Source organism: Cricetulus griseus, chromosome 2, assembly GCF_003668045.3.
Source record: "Cricetulus griseus strain 17A/GY chromosome 2, alternate assembly CriGri-PICRH-1.0, whole genome shotgun sequence".
In the NCBI taxonomy this organism is placed as follows: domain Eukaryota; kingdom Metazoa; phylum Chordata; class Mammalia; order Rodentia; family Cricetidae; genus Cricetulus; species Cricetulus griseus.
The window spans coordinates 413,237,162-413,258,791 of record NC_048595.1 but is presented as its reverse complement, the minus strand read 5'-3'; the positions used below and the strand labels follow the sequence as shown (position 1 = coordinate 413,258,791).

General features: G+C 39.6%; 1 protein-coding gene across 1 annotated transcript; it reads right to left on the bottom strand.

Moving 5' to 3' along the window:
* Nucleotides 1–955: 955 nt before the first annotated feature.
* Stradb (STE20 related adaptor beta) lies at nt 956–21,583 on the bottom strand. Its single transcript, XM_027396979.1, is given in 13 exon segments — nt 956–1,743; nt 1,746–1,779; nt 2,431–2,473; nt 3,102–3,346; nt 3,504–3,608; nt 3,886–4,057; nt 4,835–4,958; nt 6,344–6,452; nt 7,664–7,785; nt 11,477–11,579; nt 16,465–16,545; nt 18,421–18,520; nt 21,314–21,583. Coding segments are annotated over 12 exon segments (1,257 nt in total). The 5' UTR covers nt 18,433–18,520; nt 21,314–21,583; the 3' UTR covers nt 956–1,636.
* Nucleotides 21,584–21,630: the final 47 nt, after the last annotated feature.

Here is a 21,630-nt window from a genome sequence, read left to right as displayed (position 1 = left end):
GTTCCAAAATTATGCACATTTTGAAAATAAAACTACCCAGACACCTTAGCATGTATATGTTCTCTGTCTTGTGTGGGATCTCCTCTACCAGGTCCTCCTTTCACCTTGGTTTACCTTTTCTTGTTTGGAAAACCCTAACATTCACTCATTCATTGATTTCCTAACATTCATTCATTCATCCAGGGGTATAGCCAACAAACATAAACGAACTGCTTCAAGATGCTTGCCTATTTAGTCTTAGGTAATCATTTTACAATAATTCCAAGCAATACTATCACTTCTAATGTATATAGTCATTTAGATTAAGAAAACCAACTGACACAGACCCCAGTTTATTACAACTTAAACTACAAACCATTTTTGAGACAGTGTGCTGGTTTGGATGAAAAAGAGCCCTGTAGGCTCATGTATCTGACACTTAGTCGGTGTTGGTGATGCTACTTGGGAAGGTTATTGTGGGCCTTGCTGGAGGAAGATGTTACGGGGGTGTCTGGAGAGTAGGCTCATGTATCTAGACACTTAGTTGGTGTTGGTGATGCTGTTTGGGAAGGTTATTGTGAGCCTTGCTGGAGGAAGTAGTTACTCTGGAGTTTATAGTCTTGTCCCACTTCCAGCTCACTCTCTCTTCCTGTGCGTAGATGGCATGTGACCACTTAGCTCTCTGCTCCTGACACCATGCCTGCCTTGTCATTACGGACAACGAGCCCTCTGCATGCTTAAGTCACTTTTGATCATGGAATTTTATCACAGCAACAAAAAACACAGCATCTCCTCTAAAGAGGCAATACCAGCATCAACTACATAAATAATCATGTAAAAAGGCCAGAATGACATCTGTCCCTAACATCTACTCAAGATTACCTAGTTTCTTAGGTTATGTAACTTGTTTGCAAAAGACCTTCTCTTAAGCACCAAATTAGAATCTTAGCTTAGTTAAGTCACACAAAATAAAAGATATGTTCAATGTAATCAATTTTTATTGCGCTCCCACAGGGTGCATGATTTAAGGCTCTATAATTTACTCAGGTAGAAGTGTTACTTTAGCCCTCTCCCTTTTAAAATGCAAATTGCATCTTCTCTTTATATTTTAAGTGAATTATTTAATGTGAGCAAGGCTCAGTTTGATATTACCATATGTAAAAGGGATAGTACAAACATTTTCCCTTCTCCAAAAAAGGGCTTTGTACCAGAATAAACCAGCCTGTTCATCTAACAATAGCTAATCAAAAAGGCTAGAGAATCTGGAAGAAAGGATGTCCTTGGAATCACTGTCCTCAGAGGAAGGGCTTATTCCCCAGAGGACAGCAAAATGTAGAAGAGAACTAGCTGGCTCAAATAATTACACTGAGATCCAGAACACACCAATCACAGCTTCAAGAAAAGGAAAAAAAAGTGTCGGGGGGGGGGGAACAGATGGATGACACTAACTGTCTAATTCTGATGTTGAAGTCAGGAAGGTACTCTGATCTGAGCAGAGGGTGAAACCACGCCCACAAACAGAGTGGTTTTAACTGATCATCTCCAGTGCACCAACTGTATTTTCAAGTATAGATCTGGCATTTGTACCTAACAATACAGAAGAAAAGCAGCATGGAGAAGCTGTCAAGTATAGAGGACATGAAATGATTCAGCAACCCTAGAATTCCCAGTCTGGGTCTCTGTCATCAGGAAACTCGCATTCCAGCTCACTCCATGGTGACACTGGTGGCACTGCCACTGACGGCCTGTTATAAACAGGCGGCACAGTGAGAGTATGGAATCTTGGCTTTGCTCTTTCATCTGTTAAAGTGCCTTAAAACAGTGATGTGGGCATATACATTCAACACAAATTTTATTAGGAATAAATAACTTTTAAAGAAATTATAAAAGATTAAAATTATTCTTAGGTCTTTTTTTCTATAATGCCTCCAATTCTGTTAATGGAAAACAGAAATACTTAAAAGCTAAATAAACTAATTTAAAATCTGAATTAGGAAGCCCTGTCATTACTTCTAGTGTAAGTCAGACACCAGTTTTAAGTTAATGAAAATAGCTATATAACATGATCCTGCTGTTTTTACTCATGTGTTTTGAAAAATCCTTTTCAGATAGTCTATCATTAGAGTCATCAGATGACTAAATGGGCAAAGGTGCTAAAGGCATTTGCCACGATACCTAAAGACCTGTTTTCTATTTTATCACAGCAATGGTGGAATGAGAAAGCAACTTCTGCAAGTTGACCTCTGACCGCCCCCACCACACATGAACATAACAACAAGTATACACACACAATAAAATAAGCCTAAAGTTAAACTACTAAAAATGCTTTCTTCCTTTAACTCTATTTTATAGGAACATTATTAGTAGAACTCTATGAAGTCAAACAAAATAATGGTTTTTAAAAATAACATTTTAAAATATTTACAGACAATAAACAACAGACCAGCTCACCTGCTTGAAGAATACATGGGACAATAAACTGCTTGCTGATGGCCTGAAATTTTTGAAAAAATTATTAGAAAACAAAACTTAATATTAGAATGTAGATTTTTTTAGGTATATAATTACATTAAAAATGAGGTTTAGAACTATAAAACTCAATACAAAAAAGTTAGAAAGAAAAAAGGACATAGATTAGAAGTAATTCCTAACAATAGCCACTGATGGGAAGAAATAATTCTAGACATACCCTTAAATTAATCTATACTCAACTTTTATTGTGTTTATACGGAACTATGGCTCTGCTAAGATTCCATATCTTATTTCTAAAATGCCCTAGCATATCAGTACTTAAAATCCTAGTTTATATTAGTATAATAGTTTCAAAACCATTTTATACTGTTTAGAAGTTTCTATAAGTACCTTAACAAAGATACACAAGAGCAGCTGATTTGAAGGCGGTGTGGATGGTCTGGTATGGCTACTAACAAAGTCAACTCCTGTGATTTTGAGCTCAGTGTTCTTCATCCTTGCTTATCACTGACTTTTTCTGAGTACTGATAGTTTCTAGATTTAAGTTTCTGATCAAAAGATGTAAATTTTATGGGAAGGGTAATATCACAAAACTCACAAAAGATATAAAGCACGTATGTTTTATGCTATTTAGAGGTGACCAATATTACCTTTTCTCAGGATCTTGCTGCAAACACAGCTGCACCAGGCTAAAAAAGGCAGGAGAGAACGTTTTTGTGGATGGTGTGTGAAGCCGTTCACTATTGACTGTGTGAGTTCCAGTCGAGACAAGCACACTTTCTCCAATCCCGGAGTCTACTCCTGACTGGGAATTTCTCATTCTAGAGTCTGACTGTGGAAAAATACTGATATCCAGTGGGCTGTATGGAGGACCTTTCAGCTTCTGTAATAACATCTAGGAGAAAGGAAAACATTCTTATATGCTTTATAGGTAAAATATTTAGACAAAAATGATAGCAAATTTCTAGAGTCTACAACAAACATGTTCAGTGGAAGTTATCTAGACCTAAGAAAGCTACCAAAGTGAGGTGCAGGGAGTTCAGAAGCATTACCTGAGTCCTGTGCATGTCCTGGAAAGGTACCTGCCCACTGGCTAATTCACATGCTGTGATCCCAACACTGTAAATATCTGACTTCACATTATAGCCATGTAAATCCTGCAAACACAATTTGAAGACCTCAGTACAAATAACCAAGGGTGGGATGCAGGTATCCTCTTGATAAAGGATGGTGAACAATGGAAAAAGAACCCCATACAAAAACAAGGTCTACCTAAAAGATGTTTTCACGATTGAAAATTCCTAACACAATTTTGAGAGAAAAGGTCTTGTGGCAGCCATTCACCAAAAAAAAAACAAGGACACAACTGTCCTTTAGTCAAACTCAAAGACATTTGAGACGCACAGACAACCCAATGCAACAGCCACACCTGACCTGTCTCAGTAGTTCTGGACTCAGCCACGGCTGCACTGATGTGCTGAACTGTGGGAAATCAAAGACAGCCCTATGCCTCTGTCCGTGCTTAACCAAACTATGCAGATGGGACAGGCCAGAGAGGGTCACTAGGCCATCACCAGAAATGAGGATGTGGCTGGCTTTAAAACTCCTAGAACAAAAAGAAACAATCCTAAGTACTAGGAATCTGGCCAATGAAGAATGAATAAAAGTCTGGTGAGAACACATCTCTGTATTACCTTGGAAAGTAAATACCTTTTATAAAAAAACAGCAGTATACAAAATGCACTTAAAATACATGACATTTCTATGGAGTCTGGGAACTCCTTAGATACTTTATATAGTACCAGAACGGGGTTGAAGGTGGGGTGTGGGGTGTGGGGAGGGGGTCACAAAGCTACATGTTTAGAATTGGGAGAATTCTTTAAGAAATGAAATCAAATGATTTATTTTGCTATTTTAGGTTGCACTGAAGCATACCATTATCATTTAAGGTTAAATGTAATACAATAGAAGGATCTTTGGGATAACATCATTTATAAAGATATGTCATATTAAAGCAAGAGCTTTACTTTTCCATCTAAAACACTACTATGGATTCTAACAGTGGCACAGTCAATAATCTGGTAAGGTGAAACAGATCTTAATTTGAATACAGTCAGTTTGGAATCCTCAGCTAGAATGCTGCTGAAAAACAAGTGGCACAGCCCCAAATGCTAAGGAGATGGAAACAGCAGCAAACAAGTCTACTAAAATTAATCTACAATGAAAACCAAGGTCCTGGAAGAGCACAGGGGATGGGAATTTGTATATGCTCTGCTGGGCTAAGACCACTCAGACAGAGCGGGCTATTAAAACTCACGTAAGGTCTCCCTGAGTGCTTCTATTCAAATTCTTTAATTTGTATGGAATGTGAACAAGCAAATACCTATGGATGCAGCCATTCTGGTGCAGGTAGTTCAAGCCTTGCACTGCTCCAAAGAGAATGGTCCTTATTAAGGTTTCACTCATCCCGTCAGGAAAATAGGTTCTCAGGAGCTGGCTTGCTGAGCCTGAAAGAAAGCCCTTATACATTCAGATACGCACTTGAAATGTTTTAAATATTCTTTTTCAATCATAAGGAGACAAACACATGTTACCTGTTGAGTCTAGCCATTTTCCCATGCAAACATAATTTTCCTTCATGAATCACCATCACCAACACAATGTGGTACTGGGGCTTGCATCTAGAACCTTACACATGCTAGGTAAGCATACCACTACTGAGCTACATCCCCTCTATCCATTTTTAATTTTAAGGCAGGAGCTCACTTAAACTGTTGAGGTTGGCCTTGAACTTATTCTGCCACTCAGGCAGGCCTTGCCATGTGATCCTCCTGTCTCAGCACCCCAGCAGCTTATAGTTCTGTGCCACCAGACCTGTCTTGAAATCTTTAATCCTAATCCTTAATCCCACAATCCCACACCCCCTTGCTCCCTGTTTTTTTGGTTTTTTTTTTTTTTTTTTTTTTGGAGGAGGGGCTGGGAATATAATTCAAAGGTAGAGTATTTGTCTATCCTGCTCAAGGCTCTGGGTTTCAATTAACCATAGTCTCTCACATACATACCCCTACACTCACACCCACAAGCATTAGTGACTTCTTTTTTGGGGGGGGGTGGTTTCGAGACAGGGTTTCTCTGTATTGTTTTGGAGCCTGTCTTGGAACTAGCTGTTGTAGACCAGGCTGGTCTTGAACACACAGAGATCCAACCGCCTCTGCCTCCCAAGTGCTGGGATTAAAGGTGTGCTCCACCAACGCCCAGCCTTTAGTGACTTTTTAAAAGGTAAGAGAGTATTTTTCATTATTGCTGAATAAAAATGTATATTGTATATGTCATATTTTAAATCTAGAAGTAATTCACAAGAGCTATTCCAAAGACCAAAGCTCTAGAATCCATTCACTTATTGATTCAGCACTCTTATTGAACAATGTGTTCTCTAAGCACCTAGGGATATCAAAATAGAAAACATAAATGACTACTTCCTTCAAGAAGCACAAGGAAGACAGCTGGGCACACATGGATGTTTACAGTACAGTGGCATCAGCTCACAGTACAGTGAAGCAGAGGGAAAGATGGTGTGCTTATATGGGGAAATTACTTGTGCTTGCAAAACTACATCTCTTCTCTGCTAAAAGAGGCAAGGGAACTGAAGGGAGGACAGGATATGCCAAGGCATAGAACTTTAGAGAATTAGTTATGGTTTTATGGATCATCATACCCATTCCATTCTAAAACTGAAAAAAAACATGAAGCAGAAATATAGTAAGAAATCTAGAATTAGCCACTAAATTTATAAATTAAAAGTAGTGAAAGACAGATACAAGACACCACTCATTTTTACAATGATAGCATCCAGGTAAAGAATCAGTTGTTTTACTTAAGACCATTTTCTTACCATAGGCCATAAATGGAGAAATAACCCAAAGCCAGCTGCCAACAGTGAAAACTGTCCAGTAAGTTGTGATATTGGGGTGTTGGAAAAAGTGAGACAGAATCACCGCTTTCTAGGATAAATATACAAGAGAAAAGACATTTAAAAGTCACCTTCCCTTTCACAATAGCAGTGGTTGTGGATAATACTCAAGGGATCATGTTGGCTTTTGCTTCTAAATTTCATAACTGCTCCAGAAAATGACACTGTGATTTGTGGGTTTTTTGTTGTTGTTGTTTTGGTTTGGGTTTTTTTTTTTTGTTTTTTCGAGACAGGGTTCCTCTGTGGCTTTGGAGGCTGTCCTGGAACTAGCTCTTGTAGACCAGGCTGGTCTCAAACTTAAGAAATTCGCCTGCCTCTGCCTCCCAAGTGCTGGGATTAAAGGCATGCACCACCAACGCCCGGTGTGATTTGTGTTTTATAAGGTGCTTTTACAATGTTAGAAAACCTGTCCAGAAGAACATTGTGAAAGAGGAATGTGAACTTAGTCTGCCTCAAAGGGAATACATCTAAGACCTTAGTTTTTGTTGAACAAATGTCTAAAAACACAGAGAATTGAGGACAGGGCAAGTCATTGCTAACACCACATCATGGAGAATCACTGTAAATATTCTAGCATAGTTTCTCCTGGCCTTCTTCTCCTATTGTATGTATGGATCTGAACAAATAAATGTTTTTACATTCATTTATTTATTAGGGTAAGGCATGCACATGACACAGTACACAGAGGGCATCCTGCAGGAGTCTTCTCTTTTCATCATGTGGGCTCCAAGGATCAAACTCAGGTCATGAGGCTTGGAATAAACACCCTCACTTGCTCAGCCATCTCCTCACCCCCATTATAAATTGAGATGACAGCAAAACAAAAAAACTTCCTCTTTTGTATAAAAAACTATTAGAAAAAAAAATTTATATGCCTGCAAAACGATTAAAATTTATCAATTCTGAGGTTAGTTTTGCCTACATGATAGAAAATAAACTCCTGTTTTCCTGTCTCTCTCTATTTGTCAATAGACTGGTCGAGGGTATTGTCAGTTTCCAGTGTAGCACTGAGATATGCCATTCACTTGAAGGAATTCATAGTTTTTTACCAAATTCTGAATATATTTGAACTACCAGATAACGCATCTCACTTCCATGTATTCTTTCCCATCTTGTAACTGCATGATTTTATTAAATCTACTTTCTCTAACAGAACTATCAGTTGGAGACAGAAAATTTCTTACAGATAAAACCTCTTCAAATAGACATTACAGCCAGCACTTCCTTCCTTCCTATCATTACCTGTAAAGCTTTCAGACGTTCTTCCGTACAGTTTTCCAGGTTTGTAATTTTTATAGTTACCAGTGTTCCTGTAGGAGTGTGCCGTGCGAGGTGAACAGAGGTCAGGTTGTCAAACCCTCTTCCTGAAATCAGACATAAAACCCACGGTAACAATCAAAGCAGGAAAAAAAAAAAAGTTGATGTGTACTTCAGCAAAATTTAAACCCCCCTGCTCTTCAAAAACCACTAAGCAAATGAAAAGGCTCAAACATCCTCAGCACCATAGTGACAGACTAGAACTCAAACACCTGACTCACCAACATGTCAACCCAGGCCATTCCCAGCTACCCCTCGAGGGTCAGCCCCACCTCTGGGCAATGCAGTCTGGCTGCCAGCAGTTTTGCATGGTAAAGCACAAGTCTTGATCCCCATGACTCAAATTGCCTACTGGTACTGCAATCCAGACGTGACCCTTACTTCAATGAATTGTGTCCCCTTCTTGACTTCTTTTAATGATGTTTTTATTAATTCTTTGAGAATTTCATAAGTATATCTTGGTCACATTTAGCCCCCAACTCCTCCTATGTCCACCCTCAAAAAGACATTAAACATTCCTTTCTTTCTTCTCTCTTTCCTTCCTGTCCACGTAACTTGAGTTCCCTCCTTGACTTTCTAGTCTTCCATCTTAAGGAAACTTCTTTGGAATAACTAAGAGTCATGTAACACCACTTTGGAGATCAGTATGTCGACTCCTCAAGAAAATAGGATCAGTCTACCACAAGATCCAGCAATTCCACTCCTAGGCACATACTCAAAAGAAGCACATTCATACAACAAAGACATCTGTTCAACGATGTTCATAGCAGCACTATTTGTAATAGCCAGAAACTGGAAGCAGCCTAGATGCCCCTCAACCGAAGAATGGATAGAGAAAATGTAGTACATTTACACAATGGAGTACTACTCAGCAGAAAAAAAAACAATGGAATCTTGAAATGTGAGGAAAATGGATGGAACTCAAAGAAACCATTCTGAGCAAGGTAACCCAATCACAAAAAGATAAACATGATATGTACTCACTCATATGTGGATTTTAGACATAGAGTAAGGGATTACCAGCTTACAATCCACACTGCCAGAGAAACTAGTAAACAAGGAGGACCCTAAAAGAGACAAACTTTGTCCCCTGGAGAATGGGAAAGGGTCACCATCTCCTGAGCAAATTGGGAGCATGGGAAGAGGGGGGAAGGAGCTACGAGAATGAGAAGGGAAGAAAAGGAAGGATGCAGAGGTCATGAGGGAGCAGAAAGGTTGAGTCAGGTGTAGATTAGAAGAAAGGATATGTGATAGGTAGGGTTTTTAGTTGGGGGGTGGTAGGGGAGGAAGGGAGGGAGAAGGGAACTGGGATTGTCATGTAATTCAATCTTGTTTGTAATTCAAATTAAAAAAAGATGACAATGAAAAAAAATAGTCATGTAACTTATTAGACAGGTTTTGCACAAAGGGTCATATGCCATACATTCTCAGGTCTCAAGTTTTCCTTCTACTGAATGTCTTAAAGAAGGTTATATAGCAGTCAATGGAAAGGCATCTTTGAGCTTTGATGGAGACACTTCCAACACAGACACACGCAGAGAACAGGTTATTTCATCCAGATGCCTGACAAACTGGATGAAGGTCTGTATGTCAGACAGTAAGCACTTACTATGTTAGACTCTAATCACTTGCTCTGTCTTCACTTTTATTTATCAATGCACTTTCTCTTGTCATTATTAAAATTGTACTTGGGAAGTAAATGTTCTTATCAGGAAGCAGTGTATATTTATTTATGCTATATGTAAAAATATATATGCAAGTAATATATTTATTTTTAAATGAATATATAAAATATATGAAATATATTAGATGTATAATATACATATTATAAAATATAAAAATATATAAAAATGATAAGCCATTGACTGAAAATATTAACAAGGTCTATATTTGATAAAATTTTCATTCAGAAAATATAAAGAACTCTTATAATTCTACAACACAGCAAGTAATTTAATAAAAAAAAAGACATATGAAAAGATGCTTAAGCTAGAGAAAGGTACATTAAAGCCATACCATACCACTTCATATCTATAGTAATTGCTAAAATTACGACTTGATGAACAAATTGTCACATAGGCAAACAATGGAATGTTATTCAGCAATCTCCAGCCTCTACTTACGGGCCCTGGCAACTACTGATGTGCCTGTTTATTGTGGAGAGGGTACCAAAGAAGATGGAGCCTTTTGTACTTAGCTTCTTTCACTTAACACAATGCTTTTGAGATTCAACCATGTTTCATGTATCTGATTTCTTCTGTTGTATTATACATCTATATCACAGGTGTTTTATGCATTCATGGGTGCAAGGTATTTGAGTTACTTTGTTTCTGGTGACTGTAAATAAAGGTTCCCCAACTATTCCTATACAGGTCCTTAAGAAAACACATCTTCCTTTCTTTTTGGCAAATAAATACCACATGAAATTGCCAGGTCATGTGGTAAATACAGGTTTGAACTTATGAGTTGCCAAATTGTTTCCTAATGCAGCTGTACTATTTTTCTATTCTTAAAAACAATGCATGACAGCTGTAACTGCTTGGCTCATCCACTTCTCAAAGCCTCTAAGGTATCAGTCCATAAACTGATGAATTCTTTCCTGATGCCTGAGCCCTCATGCTCAAAAGCTCCACCTGTTCACAGGGAACCAAGCCTTCTTCAATAGAATTTCCTCAGCAGGGCCTAGTGTCTGTGGCAGGAATACCCATGCATATGCAATGCACTGCCAAGGCTGCTTCTGGCCCAAGGTTTTGATTCTGATTACTCAGCTTCTTTTGGTTCCTCCTAAGCCTTTATTGTTCAAAACTTCCTAACACAGCCAGGATTGTTCTCTGTGACTGTAAAAAAGAAAGGGGGGGGTGCTTAAGAAGCCAGCCCCTTCTGCCATTATTCTTGACTTCCAGAGGTGTTTGTATGATGCTCTATCTTCCCTAAATTAGTTCATTGCTTTCCATCCACTATATTAGGGAAATAAAGTCGTTATACTAAACGGAGTAAATAATTAAAAATCAGCATTCAAAGCTTGGGGTTGGGGTAGACATCTTCCTTTAATAGAGAGGTTGTTTTAATACAGCTGTACTCCAGTGCCCTCAAGTGCCTGAAAATGCACCAGTCTACGTGCTCACTTCAAGTCATAAAGCTTTTTCATATCTTCAACCCAATACAGTCACTGGGTTTTAGTGATTAATGCTCCTGAATGTTCAGAGCAAATGTTTCACAATTATAAAATTATAAACAGGAACTGATTTTGTTCTATACTTAAATAAGAATAGTTTGCACAACTGAAAATTTGGATGAAAACATAAATTATATGAAATTATTAAAAATATAAATTAGCAAGTCATTTAGGTTAAGTGTCATGACTTAAAAGACTTATTTGACTTGGTTTAAATTTCTACGCTGTAAAAATTAAACCCATAAAATTAGAGACTTCCTAAAAAAATGATAGGAATAAGTACTTAAGATTATCTAAGGTCCTCTTTTTTTCTAAAAAAAAAAAAAAAAAAAAGAATCATCTTCCCCCCCAATGGAAAAGTAAAACTAGACAGAGGTCTTAAAATATGAAATTATTTTTAGACATACATAAAATGTATTAGATTCATCTAGCAGACCCAGTTAAAAATCCAGTTTTATACTGGAAGTGACAACAAAGAAAGCCATGCCTATAAAATAATCTTTGTGCCATCAACTTCATTACTAGCAGTGAAGAGGCAATGATGTGAAATCCAGGATCATTACCTATTTCCACTTGCAGTTCATAGTGAGAAACATTAGTGGAACATATCACTTCACTGGCTCCAGCTGATGGAGGTGACCAGGAGGAAACGGCTGTCTCATCAACCTGCATTTTTTTTTGTATGAAAATAAAATAGGATAAATATCATTAGTCCCCCAGTTTGGTCTCCTTATCCCAACAGAATATATTTATAGTCATCAGGAAGATACTGGAAAGTGGCTGAAGAGATTGTTTTAATATCTACAAGGAATCTATCACTTGCTAATTGATGTCAAAGAGATTTTAGCCTGAAAAGCGAAAGGCAAGAAAAGCAGATTTACAAAGAGCAAGAAATACTTTGCATCTCAATTTTCAGTAAAACTTGTAGATGGGTCTAAGAATGTGTGATAATTGTAAAGTGCTTAAGGGAGGAACTGTGAGGGACATTCCAGGCTTATGTTCTTGCTTTCAGCCTGAGGTTTATGCTCTGTGTTAACAGTCAAGAACAACTTCCACTAAAATAATCAAAGAAGTCTTTCATATGATGAAATGAAGAGGAAGGTCAAAAGAAAAATAAGGCCAAGGAGATGAGAGCTCAGGGCACAGGCCTCCTGACTGCATAGCAATGAGGTCTGGTCTCATGGGTGATTTGGAGCTAGAGTCAAGTTTGGATCTAAATATAGTCAGTGAAATATCACACACCAAGCAGAAAGAGGAGGCCTAACTGGCTGGCATAATATGACAGCAATGGATCTCCTAAAGAACACCAGGACTCCAAAGGATACTTAGAAGCCTTTACAGGAACTAGCAGGTGGCAAGAATCTTGTTACTGCCTTCAATGAGGCGAGAAGGGGAAACAACATTACTATGTGTTAGGAATCGTGCTAACTCCTTTTCATACCCAACTCTTTAATCAGGAGAAATACGTAGAGTGTGAAGCAGACTGTTAACACTATTTATGGATAATATCCAAGAAGAATCAAAGAGTAGGAAAGGAATTCTAGCATATCAGTGAAAATAAGCCCGGTGTGGGGGTGGGTAATGCCAGGAGTCAATTTGGTTTCTTTAGAACAGGAAGCACTCAGATAAAAAGTGTAAAGAGAACACACAAGAAAGAGAAGAATGTATAACAATGTCTTAAACTTAACATGCCATCAATCTGTAAGTCTGTTAGGAAGGCTAGAGACACAAAGCACCAAGGTTTATTTTCATAATTTAAAAAAATGGCATGGGGCAGAGAGACGGCTCAGTGGTTAAGAGCACTGGCTACTCTTCCAGAGGATCCAAGGTTGATACACAATACATACACATGGTAGCTCACTACTGCATGTAACTCCAGTTTCAGGGGCTCCAATGCTCTCTTCTAGGCTCTACAGGAACTTCACATATGTTTTACACAGATATACATGCAGGCTAAACATCCATACACATAAAATAAAATAATTTTTTTAAAAGAAAGAAAAATGACATCATGTTACTACATGATGGGCTGAAATCAGCTAACACACTGCCTCTAATCCCCTCCATCTATTACATTAGGGAAACAGTCTTCTTAAAAGCAAGGCAGAGTACAGATGTTATAGGCAATTAGTCAAAAGCTGAGGGTCTTTCTGTTTGTGTTTGAGAAAGGGTCTAGTTCTGTAGCCTAAACTGACCTTGAACTTACACTCCTCCTGCCCCACTCTCTGTATTGCTATGAGTACATACTGAACTACCAAGCCCTCACCCAAGAACAACTATACTTACCACCCTTATCCAGCTTTCTTTCTCTTGCTTTGATTTTCTTTCCTTCTTTTCTTTCTTTCGTTTTTTTGTTTTTATTTTGAAGGAAAGGTCTCACTCCCTAGCCCAGGCTGTGTTTGAACCTGCGGCAATCCTCCTGTCTCATCTTTCAACTGTTAGGAGTACAGACATGAGCCACCATACCTGGCAACAGATCCAAATTTCAAAAAGTAGAACACTGTAAAGTGGCAAGTTTGATGCTTCTGCCCAGAAGAGGCTGAGATCAAACTAACAGGTGAAATATTAGCCCTGAAGAAAAAGTCCTGGTAATCACAAGAAGACAGCATGGGTTTATAGACACTGAATCATCTCAAACTAACCTCACTTCTTTTAGTGACACAATGACCAGAGAACTAAGAAGCAAAATCATGGCAGGCTCCTGGTCCTAGTTCATCCGTTGCTGTGATAAAATACAAAAGCAAATTTGGGAAGAGAGGGTTTACTTTGGCTTACAGTTCCAAAGTGATAGTCCATCATGACAGCAAAAGTGGGGCTGGAGAATCAGGAGGCCTGCTCATCACATTGCATCAAAGGTCAGGAAGCAGAGGGAGAGCAGGAAGTGAGACCAAGCCATAAAACCTCAAGGCCCACCCCCAGTAATATATTTCTTCCTCAGGGCTCTACCTCCTATAAAGGTCCCAAACAGTACCACCAGTTGAGGACCAAGTGTTCAAACACATAAACCTAATGGGATATTTCAAATTCAAACCACAACTATCTTCATTCCAGTAGGTTCTTTGATGACTTCCTGAAGATGCAAAAGGCTTAATGTAAGAAGAAAACTCCGAGCTGGGTGGCACACACCTTTAATCCCAGCACCTGGGAGGCAGAGGCAAGGCCAGCCTGATCTACAGAGTGAGTTTCAAAGCAGCCAAGGCTACACAAAGAAACCCTGACTTGAAAAACCAAACCAAACCAAGCAAGCAAGCAAAATAAATAAAAAAAAAAAAGAAGAAAAATCTGCTAGATCTCTAAAAATACTTGACAGAAAATGTGAGAGCCAAAGTTATATGTTAAGTTTTAATTATTATGCCTAAGAGATCTATGAAACAAAAATGTCTCTGATCTGCAAGCCCGTTGCCCAAGGACAGATAGTAGTTCCTGAAATGCCTGAGGCTACTGTTAATGGGCGATAATAAGCCACATACTTTTCACTCCCCTAAACAAGTTTTTTTGACCCATCTGCACCAGATGTGCTTAATCATGTGGGTGGGAGGTTCACAGGCAGGAAATATGTCAAGATGTGTGCTTGCCCGTGATTGGATGTAGACTGGAGGTAAGTCAGGATATATACTTGCCCGACTAGACCTGATAAAAAATACTTAAGCCGATGTAAACCTTGATTTGGGGCCATTTCCTGGGAACCTGGGTGTATGGACTTAGCCAGAGCCCATCCACCTGACCAGTATTTAATTAAAGCTTGCTTCAAATTTGGCTTTAAACTGTGGTAGTGGTCTTATCCTCAATTGGTGGGACTAACAAAGACTGTTCACCAGTTTGGTTTTTAAACCATGTAGTGAGGTCTGTTCTTTATCTCAGAGTCAGAAACTGGATTTAGTCAGCAAACCTAGGGTGTATTCTTACTAGCCATGCTGTTTAGATGAATATATCTTTAGCACCATCAGGCTAAAGTGTCATGAAAAAAAGTCATAATTAGGGGTTTTATAATGTATAATGGGAGACAAATGTCAGATGTCAAGGTAATTAGATCTGTATCTTTTGAATCTGACATTTTATCCAGGCTGACAAAATGCTACCAGTCACCAAACAGAAGACAGCTCTAATCGTGTTCTTCAACAGTGACTGTGGAGAACCCAGGAAGCCTTTGCCAATCACTGGGCACCAGTTTTCAGCGGGGCTCAATTTACATTACAGAACTTCTCCAGTTTTGCTTTCCCATACCAAAATTGCACCTCAGCTTGCCTTAGTTAAGATTTCTGTCTAACTTAAAATATAAAAGGGCTCCAACCTAGAGGGTAGAAGGATACCAGTATGGATATGAGTCATTTGACTAAGTTACCTCAGTCTGAACGGTAGTAAGGGTGCCACCTCTACCATACACAAAAGTAGATATCTTGAAGATAGAATGGTGAATAAAAATGGCAATGGTTAAAGTAAGTCCTGAGAAAAATTATAAGCAAAAATAACTGCAACTATTTCATGTTGTAACAAATTTTCAAAGCAGGTTTCACTGCATAGTAAAAATTGTTGTATAAATTAAGGATTAAGCGGAGTAAAGATTTCACAGACACATTACCAAGTATGTCTCTTTAAGGATTACTTAATATGTCATACACTGCTTAGGGTGAGTAAGACAAGAATGCCCCTTACAAAGGGATCACGTTATTGTTGAAGAGACACAGCCTCAATCACTGTAAGACAAAATAGTAACAACTATTCGATGAAAGTGCCACAGACAGGTGACTGCACAATGAAATAAAAGGATCTAAGGGAGAAGAGTTTAAAGATATGATATTTGAAACAACTCTTTATGGATGAGGAGAAATTTCAGGGGAAGGCAGAAGCAAGGGTATTTCAAACAGAGAAAAGAGAATATACCCAGTAAGAAAGGAGACTCAAAAACTGGTCATATACCATACCACATCATTGACAGTCTCTATATACATGCTAAGAAATCTGGGCTTTATCCCATTGGCTTCAAAATGGCATAAGCATATGTTTTGGAACAGTACTGAAGGTTGGTGTAAGCACTGTGGGAGAGGTCACATGTGTATACAGACTACAGGCAATGATCTATACCCCACAGGCCAGGCAGGAAATGAGACTGAGTAGTAGTGCTCCTGCTCCTGAGGGGAGGGGCACAGGCAGTGTGAGAAGAACTCCAGAGTTTCTAGTATGCATAACTAATAGTCAGACTTTCATTAGCCAAAGTGAGAAGCAGACTAAAGTTTCACTCAAATCAGTAGAAACCCTGGAGAAAAATCCTAGGATATATTCTGTAGACAATCCCAGGCCCCAGGAAAGAGAAAGTCTGGTAATCGCCATGGTTCTCTTAGAACACTGAGATAGCTCTAGGATCTTGTGAAACTCAGCAACGAAAACCCAGGAATAGATGTCACTGCTCACAGAGAGCGGGTCAAGAAGAGATCAGTTGCAGACTCTTGGAGAGCAGTAGGAAGAAGAGGAAAGAGTGATAAGCAGAGGATAAGGATGGAGAGCATTGCAGAAGGCACAGGAGCAGCATTAGCTGTGTCAACCATTTTCTTACCAGGTATTGATGGACACTGATTTCAGACTGTTTTTCAGGTCTGAGTGATTCAACTCGTGTTCGTGAAGCACAGAAACAATCCTGGAAGTTAGAGATGCATTAGGTAAGTGAAAAGCACAGCACATACATGGCATTGGCTTGTGTATACAAAAAGACCTGGTAACAGGGCTGTAAGCCCAGATGGAGGTACTCGTGGGTGAGACAGAGAGTGGCCAGGTGCACAGGAGGCTGATGTCACTCTGCTATGCCATGCTTAGTGCCATCTCCACTCCTTGCCTTCACTTGAGATTATGAATCTACTTTAACTGTTGGTCTTGCCCTCTCAGTCTTTCAGCACCCCAGAAATGTGCCAAATTCCTGAATATCTGGTTAAAAATTATCGTCTGAATATTTAGCTAAAAATTAGTCTGCTGTAGCCACTATTTTTACTTTTTCCTCAGATTGTTTTCCTGAATGTAGGAACCATGTTTTCCTACACTAAACCATTTACTTAATTACAAACACATTGAATATATTTGTAACCAATTCTGTTTCTTAAGGTGACCAACATGTTCAACTCAAAGCAAATTAAGAAACTTGCTTCTATTACCAAAATTTACACTTTTCTGAATATCGACTCATGGTTCTACTATCAGGTATTATCTATAATGAAATGTATTATCTACATGCTGTCTATCCTATCAGCAATTAGTAGAACAATACTAATCTATTCAGGAAGAAAAAAGGTCAAAAGGAAAAAATAAGCATGGGACTTTTATAATACATGATTTCCAGCACCTTATCAACACTCACATCCATGAGCACTCAAACACAGTTCAAATGAGCCTCAGAGTTCACCCGAGTCTACTAAAGCTGTATATTGTCAGTTCCTTAAAAGTAACCAAATTCCTTCCTTTTTGGATATACCAAAATTTCTCAACAATCAAACTAGTGTTTTTCAGCCAGGCCAATCTACTAATTATATTACATTGACTTTAGCACTCTGAATCTCAGAATCTTCACTCAGATGAAGGGACTAAGGAAAAGGGCATCACACATCTTTTCTCACTGATGTAAAACTGTAAATTTTAAAATTCCTTTAGGGTAGGGGTCAACAAACGATGGCTAGTATGTGTTCAGATCTTTAGTTTTTCTCTTCCATGTTGCTGATGACTGCTTTTGAGCTGCCAGGCAGAAAAGCAGCAGCATGTTAACATCTTCTGGCCTTTACAGAAAGTATCTGCTGACCCTGCTTTAAAGAATGAAGCATTTCAATTTTCCAAACACACACGAATGTGTTCTATATTTTCCATATAAAGCAACTATAGTCTCCTAACTTCATAGAACTATCTCCCAGCCTGGCTACTTCAGTAGGATGGCAAGCATGAGTCTGAACCCTGGCTCCAATTTTTGGCAGTCATGAGCAAACTCAAATGAGGATGCTGCTGCCTGTCCTGCCAAGCTCCGAGCAAGTTCACTGTCTTAATATCAAAACCCTTTTTTCAAATACCATATTATACTGACAGAAAGTCCCCAAGCTACTTAATCTAAAGCAGATGTCTTGTATCTAATATACAAACAAATATATTCCATCTGTAGCTAACATGATGCAATGATTCAATTATTTTGTCTGATTAAGTCAAAGGTTTATTTTAAATGCTAACTTACCTGCCTTGGGGCACATGGAAATTTATAAAAGGGATTTTGGGGAGTTTTAAAAGAAAATGCATAGCTTACTAGATACATTGGACTCTAAGAAAAATACATGAGAAAAATCAGTTTGGGACAAATAATAATGGGTGTATTTTAAAAGGAAGTATAGGAGCAACTATTTTTGAAAACGACAAAACTCATTGAGAGTTTATATCATCCTCAAGAACACATGCCATTCAGATCCATCCCAGAGCTTAAGCTTGAATGTCTTTTATTCCAGATCTAACTACTTCAATAGTAGTATAAAATTATGACAAAACTTACCAAAAGAGACATTGAATCGCTTTAGTTCACAGAAAGTGACAAAATTCCATCTATTTCAAAGAAGATTTTTGCTTTATCTTCAAGTTGCAGATATATCCCACTATAAAAACAAAAGCAAAATTATTTAGATTTATATAAACTCCTTAAAGATTTGGGCAGCTGCTCATTGACACAAGGACTAGTGACACCCTGAGGCATCTTTAATAAGCACTGTTCTGACATGGCTCCCAAAGGGCAGAAAGCTAAAGCGACTTTCTTTCTATCTCCAAAGCCTTAAGACACTGCAGCTCTCCTGTCTTTTTCTGCCCTGAACAAATAAGAAGGCAATATAGAGAAGCAGTTTTGGACCCTCTTTCTATAAGTGGTGCCACTTACAAATAAATCCTAGGAATCTAACCATTCCATTTTCAAGTAAACTGAGATCTTCAAAGACTGCTGACTAAGCACCTACTAAGTTATTTGGTGCCCAGGGTTCACAAATCTGAAACAGGATTTGTAACGGGCTAAAATGAATAAGTTCTTATTGCCACATGTTTAAAAAAGACGAAGTTTTCATATAAAAAAAAAAACATTTTCATAGGTCGAATCTTTTTCACCTTGATTTTTAGTTCTCAACTGCATTCAACTTAGAATGTGTTGACAGACACAAAGTTATACATATTATTATGCAAACAACTCCTGTCCATTTTCATTAAGAGTCAGAATGTTAGCATGGTAACTTCTTCAGATTCAAGGGGCTACAAAACCACCACCAAGATCTTCTGGGTCTTCTCCAACAGTGAGGGCAATATTTGTATTGGCAGGTATTCCCTTCTAAACATCATCTCTTGAAACTGGGTTTCATTACGTTAGTCAGACCCCAATTTGATCAAGGCATCAACAAATAGCTAAGCAAAATGAGAAAAGGAAGGTTTTTAGACCATAAATGGGAAAAGGAAGGTTTTTAGACCATAAAGGTTATAAAGTTTTATCCAATTTTATTGCTGAGGGAAAAAGTGGATTTTTCTCAGGGCATCCACTATACGCCAAAGGTAGAGAATGGGGAAGAAGGACCAAAAAATTTAAGATTTTTGTCACCAGCCAAGCAATTCTGTCAATTTAAGGCAGTGGGGAGTTGGGGAGGCGAAGAAAGCTATTCCTGTGCAGCCTACCCCTTCAGGATGGCAGAGATCAAATGAACGTGTATTACATTTTATATACACTCTATTTATGCAAAAGACAGTGTCAGCCAGGTGGTGCCAGGCCATGAGGAGGCAGTGGCAGGAAGATCTCTGACTTCAAAGACAGTCTGATCTACAGAGCTAGTTCCAGGACAGCCAAAGCTACTTAGTGAAACCCTGTCTCTAAAACAAAACAAACAATAAACAAACTTAGTATCAGCAAGTTGTTACTGAGTTTGCTGCTTTAAACATCAAAACAAATTGGGAAAATAATGCAGGTCAAAATCTGCTAGAACTGGCCTGGCGTTGGTGGCCTTTAATCCCAGCAATCCGGAGGCAGAGGTAGGTCTGGTCTCCAGAGCAAGTGCCAGGATAGGCTCCAAAGCTACACAGAGAAACCCTGTCTCGAAAAACAAAAACAAAACAAAACAAACCAACAAACAAAAAAAACCTGTTACCACCAAAACGATTGCTTCAGTGGGGTGGTTTAATCTCAGAAGTTTTCGCCTTGGATACACTACACTTTTAACAGTTAATTTTTCAAGAAATTTCGAGATCAAGGCAGCAGTTGTACCCAACAAATGAATGGAGTAAAAGATTTCACTATTACACTGATTTTAAATGCAAGAAAGAAAGAAGGAAGGAAGGAAGGAAAAGGAAAAAGAAACGCTTGCTGAGTCTTTATGGAACATGCCTTTAATTCCAGCATTCTAGGAACATGGACAGAATCAGGTAGATCTTTGTGAGATCCAGGCCAGCCAGAACTACCTAATAGTGAGACCCTATCTTTAAAGTGTGTGTGTGGCCTGCATTCCCAAATGCATAGATGAGTACCTCAGTGCAGCCCTTTACAGTTCTACCTAAAAAGCTATTACAATAAAGCCTTATAAATAATCTAATTTGCTCCATAACATAGACGTGCATAACCATAGCCTTTCATTTCAAAGGTTAACATTTTAGGTGGATCCCAACGGGCCTATGTACTTCTAGGACTTGGGTTGAGTTAATCTAGGCATTCAACCTTCTACTGTTTCAGGAAATGCTAACAAAACAAAACAACCTACCAATTCTCTTCTTTGTTAGGCTTCACAATTATTCTAATTCCCAAGGTGATCTTGCGATCTCATAAAACCTTAACAAAGATCATAGCGATGCACACAGCTCAGTAGAATTTTCCAAACTTAGTATCATGACTCACGCTTTCAACAAATATTTACGGAGTGCCGAACACTGTGCTATGTAGGTACTGTCACAAATTGTGATCAGGTTTGGAGGAAAGATATTTGACACAACAAACCCACGAGGGGTAAAGGCAACACCAAATGTAAATACTTAAGACAAAACGACGCCTGGGCATTTAATCTTGGGAAAGGTCCCTTCGAAGTCTCCTTGCAGACAAGGCTGGGGCCAGCGGGTGTCTTTGGCTTGGGAAGTCGCCAGGTCTGTGTGCACCACCAAAGGTAAGAACCAGGGGTCGGGAGCACGGCGGCTGGGCTCCTGCACCTGGCACCGCCGCTGGGCAATCGGGCACCTCGGCCCCAGTGCGCTGGCACGCGCGGCGCGGGCTCCCGCAGACTGCGGCCACTCCTCGGCCGGTCGCTCCAGCACGGGTGAGGCGCGGAGGCGAGACTGGCCTGTAAGGCTTCCGCTGTGCACCTAGCAAGCTGTGTTCCCTGGCCCCCCAACCCCCGGGTGCCCGCACCGTCCCCTGCCCGCCTGCCTCCCCTCATTACCCGGGCTGAGACCAAGGCCGGTGACTCCAGGCGGCGGGCGCTGAGGGGATGAGACGCGTGCGAGCCCCGGGACCTGCCTCGAGGAGGGGTGAGGCAACAACACTAGGCCCGCTTCCAGCGCGGGCCTCAGGGTGCAGAAGTGCAGCACGGCTACGACAAGGACCGTTGGCCTGGACCTCTGCCCCAACCCGGGGCAACTGGCCGGGACGGGATCGCCCCACCCCGGCGGGCTCGGGGCCCGTCGCTCCGCCCCGCCGCGCCTCCAGCTTCCACCTCGGTGGGGAGGTGGGGCCTTCGTTCTGTAGGCGGGACTGAAA